The sequence below is a fragment of the Biomphalaria glabrata genome, chromosome 7 (genome assembly GCF_947242115.1).
Source record: "Biomphalaria glabrata chromosome 7, xgBioGlab47.1, whole genome shotgun sequence".
NCBI classification, from domain to species: domain Eukaryota; kingdom Metazoa; phylum Mollusca; class Gastropoda; family Planorbidae; genus Biomphalaria; species Biomphalaria glabrata.
The window spans coordinates 48299040-48304532 of record NC_074717.1 but is presented as its reverse complement, the minus strand read 5'-3'; the positions used below and the strand labels follow the sequence as shown (position 1 = coordinate 48304532).

The 5493-nt window shown below is 32.3% G+C and overlaps 1 protein-coding gene across 2 annotated transcripts in view; it reads right to left on the bottom strand.

Annotated features, from left to right (window-relative positions):
* The window catches only part of LOC129927416 (THO complex subunit 2-like), an 11714-nt gene extending 6671 nt beyond the window's left edge, over positions 1 to 5043 (bottom strand). The window contains exons 1-10 of one of the 2 annotated variants that reach the window (XM_056036436.1): positions 4291 to 5043; positions 3357 to 3520; positions 3186 to 3237; positions 3011 to 3078; positions 2541 to 2661; positions 2014 to 2147; positions 1723 to 1883; positions 1487 to 1579; positions 433 to 548; positions 237 to 303 (exon numbers count right to left, since the gene is read on the bottom strand). In XM_056036436.1, coding sequence (XP_055892411.1) covers positions 237 to 303; positions 433 to 527 — 162 coding nt within the window. In that variant the 5' untranslated portion in view covers positions 528 to 548; positions 1487 to 1579; positions 1723 to 1883; ... (4 more) ...; positions 3357 to 3520; positions 4291 to 5043. The remainder of the gene's footprint in view (positions 1 to 236; positions 304 to 432; positions 549 to 1486; positions 1580 to 1722; positions 1884 to 2013; positions 2148 to 2540; positions 2662 to 3010; positions 3079 to 3185; positions 3238 to 3356; positions 3521 to 4290) is intronic. The other variant, XM_056036435.1, reaches the window with a different exon arrangement.
* Between the last annotated feature and the right edge of the window lie 450 nt (positions 5044 to 5493).

Below are 5493 nucleotides of genomic sequence, written 5' to 3'. Positions count from 1 at the left end.
ATTTCACAAGGCTTAAACCATCTTTCTCAATCACTGATCCTAAAAATATTTGACAAGTTTTATACAAGTTTAAGCCTGCCTATGTTTCATTACTTTCACACCAGGTAGATAAAAAATGTATTTTAAATAGTCCATTCATTGGTCTATGTATATAGTAAAACTGTAGAAAGCATTGTTATATTTTTTTAAATAAAATTAATGTTGTAAATGTGCATACAGTTTGACAACAGACTCACTTCTTTTATATGGAATTCCGTTTCTTGTACCCAAGTTGGTTTCTTGCTCTTTAACTGTCCAGCATACCTAGCATAGCATTACATAAACATTTGTGAAGGTAGGCAAATATACATATACAAAGGCTTTTATAAAATTAGACTAAACTATCAGGCAACTCATGTCTAGTTTTAGCTATAATAGATTGTTCTTTCTTACCCTATAACTAATGCATAAATATCTGGTCTTTTATCCTTCTCCTCTTTACTAAGTTTATCCACTTGTCTTTCTATGGCCATTCCAATCTGAGTCATTCTTGGAAAGTGAGGCAAAATCTGAGAGAAAACAAAATGTCATGTCACACAACTATATGTAAAGTAGAACAGCTGATAAGTTATTTACAAGACAATGTAAGGCAAGTGAATAAAGAAATGACCAATGTTGGGATTGTTAAAACAGATACAAAGTTAGGGCTAATACTGTGTAGTGAATATTGGTAACTCAGTATGCTCACAATGATGTGAACATGGTCATCATTTTTTTTTTAAATACCAGCAGATAATTAGTGAGAACTAAATGAAAACAGTTCACCAGATCAAACTGTCTCCACTGTTGTGAAATGGAATTATTTCAGAGTCTGCTGGTAATAACTGTCAAATTCACAACCATAATATTACCAGTACATCCAATACAGAAGAGCCAAATTTAGCCCATAAACAACAGCGTAAAAACAAATTATGAAAATGTTTAGAATGACAACTACAAACATTTGGAAACAGATTTCTTTAAGTAAAAAAAAAAAAAGAAATACAAGTTGAATGTTTTTGAAAGCTGTGTGGCATATTTTCATGCATTTTATACCCAGCATATAATTGTCACCTGCACAAATTACAAATTAAGTAGAAACAAAATAGTACGAACAACACCATTACATACCCCACATGTGCAAAGTGTGACTAAATTACCGGTAAATAAAGTACCATCATTGGTACTATTTGTTTTCTTGAGGTTTATAATGAGATGCTCATAAAGATTTCCAATGTACACGTAAACAAAAACACAGAGCAAACTGTATAAAGGTATAAAGACACACCAGTATGTTGATAGGTTCCGTTATGCTTTGTTTATGAATAAAATAATTCTTGTTAACCCAGTACCTTTTTACACTGGCACAGCTGCCATTCATTTGTAAAAATTGTATAACCCACAATAACTATATGCGAGAAAATACAGTAGATGTACAAGTTCAGAGTATTTACCAAAATCAACTTACATAAGGATACAAGTCATCTAGATCTACCAGCTCATTCTTTAATAAAAGTGCTGCTTATGTGAATAATGATTTGGGAGTGCTCCAGTCAGCAGACTGAGAAATAGAACTATTTAAATGAAACAATGTCAGGATAAACAAAACACAAATATGTTGACATGTATCATGATGATAGCTTTAATTCTTCACATAAACTTTTATCCTAACAATGGCTCAGAAAGCAGAACAAAGAGTATTACCTCTCTGAAGTGAAATTTAAATCCTAGAATATGGCACAAAGTCAACTTGTCTATAATGTATGCGCGCAGGAATGGAACATAGAAGGGGCTCTCTTCAGGATGGCATTCAAAAACTTCAAGGATAATGTCTAACTCGCAGTTAGGATCAAGATCAAAACAACCTAAAAAAATATAAAGAAAACAAAAGTTGATAATTAAGTTACTAATTTACGCCCTTTTGAATTTTAAAGTTGAAAATTAATTTGACTGGTTTTTATTACATCATAAAGATATAATGGACCAATGAGTTACCAATCAATGATTGAATATTCTGCAGCACTTGTTCCCAGGAAATCTTGAGATTGAAATCTGGATTTAATTCAGTGATTAATTTTGAGTAGCCTTCACTTTCTTCTCTTAACAAATTAAACTTCTGCTGCTTGTAACTGAAAAAAAAAAAAAATAATCATAACACAGTAGCTCATGCTTGTATAGAATTTCAAAAGTATTTCTAGGCTATGATTCACAACCTGTAAACAAAAATAATAGAAAGAAGAATAAAATTGGAACCAAATTAATTGCATAACATTTGGAAACCATTATTTTTAAACAGCTCTATTGCTAACTAGCACAGCACCTTTGCTAATCACCTCATCTTAATATTTTAATAATTGCTAATCACCTCATCTTAATATTTTAATAATTCCTATTTACAACTGACTAAAGTTGTGTTCTGGTCTAAACATTTGAAGGTTAGGGATTTGGAGGGGTCAGGGTTGCATACCAGGTATGCCTTTAAGCAGGTTCCACTGTATTCCTAATTCCAATCAACAACTTACTAAAGTCGAGTTTTGGTCTTCACATATTTCTGATTAAATCCAACTTGAGAACTGACTAAACCAACTCTAAGGAGTCTTGGTCTAATCTTTCTTTTAAAAGGCCATCAGCTATAATAGTGTTCTGAAATAGTACATAAAAATACTTTTTTAAAAATACAACACTACTATTAATTAAAATATTGTTTTCCTCATATACTGCTGTTTAAAAAAAAAACAAAAAAAAAACATATTTATTAGATGAAAAGGCACACACTTTAAAAATCTATAATAAAACTAGCAGAGATTATTATCATGCCTGAAATAAAATGAAATGAAACAAAGACCAAAATGAATAAGGATTTAAACACACTTTAAAAAAAATAGAAACCAAATGCACCCATTTATCCGGTGACTGATTCTGATTCTGTCAAACAATGTTCTTTATGGATTTCTTCTGATAAAAACATTTTTTTCTAAGACAAATAGCTTACTCGTAATGCCCCAACTAGTGTAATAAATTTCTCTCTTGTCAATTCATCAGAGCAAGCAGTTTCAACATCTGAAATGAAAACAAATCAATTAGTGTTAAATATATGTACAGAAGCCTTAATTTTAAATTTCCTTTACTTAGTGTTAGTGTGCTTTAAAAAAATAGAGGAGTCTTACCCACTATTCCCAGTACATCAGCAAGTGTAGATGGTAGCCATGGAAATGTTTCCTGAAATAAAAGACTTGGTGCAATATATGCCCAGATTGGTTTTTTTAAATATATAACATCTATCCTAGTTATAGTATATAACATCTATCTATTATAACGATGATGAAGTTGTAGAATACCTTGAGTTCAGAAAATACAGATACTGCATTCTCAATCTTGAGTTGATTATGATTGACTGCATAACAAACTTCATAAAAAGCTCTTTTAATTGTTTTCTTTGGTAACTCTTTCATAGATATTTCATCATCTCCTAATAACTTGCACTGCTTTAGGCTGCTTTAGGCTAAAGATTGAAAAAAAAAATCATAACTCCCACAAAAAAAAAGTATTTTTTGTTATAAGATCAGAGACGATGCCATTAATTTACTTTGATAAACCTCACATTTTCATGATTATTTTTAATCTGTATTCAAAATAAAAACTAAGAAGAGATTTTAAATTATTCTTTACTAGGCAATTTTACCTTACACATTTCAAAGCTTAGGCACCCTTATTTGAACAGAAAGAAGGCAGGGAACAGGCCCAGGAAAAAGAACAATAGGCAGACAGAAAAAGTGAAGGGTAGACATCAAAGAAAGGACAGGCCTGTTGTTAAAAGAGATTCTAGTCATGGTTAAAAAAAGAAAAAAGGAATGGAGAAAAAAAAAGCACATCATGTGTAGTGCCCCAACAGACTAAAGGATGAGTGGTGGTGGTTCAGCATTGACAACAAATTTGATTTTTTTTTAATGATTTTTATTTTATAGCAATTTAAAAGCAAATTAAGGAGTGGAGACGCACCTTTGAGAAGACTATTTTAAATGAAATATCACATATGTATGCTAGGTTTCAATCCTTAGGAGTATCTACATATAATATATATTATATAGATAGTCTAGATCTAGTTACAGTTATATTGCATTACTTAGAACTCAATTTTACTTCAACTCCAACAGTTCAAGTCAGTTGTGAAGCTGAGATTGTTTAAATTTTAGTGTTTTGACTAATTTGAGTAAAGACTAAACTTTATTTAAGTTTGAATGGCAGTTACTGAGTGAGTTACTGATTACTTACAGATAACTGTTACGTGAGTCACTTTACAGTGTAAATAATAACTTCTAGACTCTAGCCAGTAACTAGACTAGTCTAGTAGTAAGTCAAGTAGTACTACTTATCACTACTACTAGACTAGTACTGAGTAGTAGTGTAGAACTTGAACTTCTAGTTCTAGATCTAGATCTAGATTATACTATGATTATAGTATTTTATAGTATAGTAATAGTATAACTAGATGAGTAGATCTAGATTATTTAATAAGTTTAGAGTTCTAGATTCTAGATCTAAGTGTAGTGTGCACAGACTGAGACGAGTCTGAGTACTCTCAATTCTAGTCTGAGTAAGTTGAACTTGGAAGTTTCAGTGGAAGTGTCACCAGTGAGAGCAATTATAGTCTATGGGTAAAATCCGCAGGTCGCCATTGCCAGCTAGGCGTCCTTATCTACCTTTTGTTGGCAGTGGCCAGGGAATGGTGTGTAGTGGTTTTATTATAATCTTATCTTTTAAATTACAGACACGTCTTCAGGAAGATAGGCTAATTACGTCAAATGCGCTTCATGTGTCAATCTCGTAATGCATGTTAATAAGTGGCTTTTGAATCGCTATGTTTGTTGGCCCTTTTGGATGAAGCCTACTAATAGCACTGTCTACGGATGTAGGCTATTACTAATACATTATTTTTGAAAACGTTTTAGATTAAATTAGTATTACACTGTAGTCCGTTAAAGATATAGCCCCTTATATAAGAGAATATAAAACAATTAACAATTTTATGCGTGCCATAGTGGCATTCATAAGATCCTTTAGGCCAGTGATGCCCAACCTTATTCGCCCGGCGGGCCATTTTCATTTCCGACACTCATGTCGCGGGCCACATCGTTGAATAGATGAAAAAATGAAATAGAGAATAAGTCCATTTTAAACAGTTTTATTAGAAACATGTAGCACTACTTGGCCAACTTACACACGTAGGGCGATTACGTAAGATCGGTCTCATCCGTTTTATTACTGAAAGGTTTGTCTGCTCAATGAAGTGCTTGTAAACATTGTGATCGTCCTTAACACTTCATTTCGGTAATTTGAAAAGTTTCATCAGGCGAAGAAATGAACTGTCTGCACCACTCTAACTTTCTCAAACAGGGATGTCTGGCTTTGTAAGTCAATCAATTCTAGTTGCAGATCTATCGTGGTGATTCTCAGTGGCAATAGAAAACATTTCAA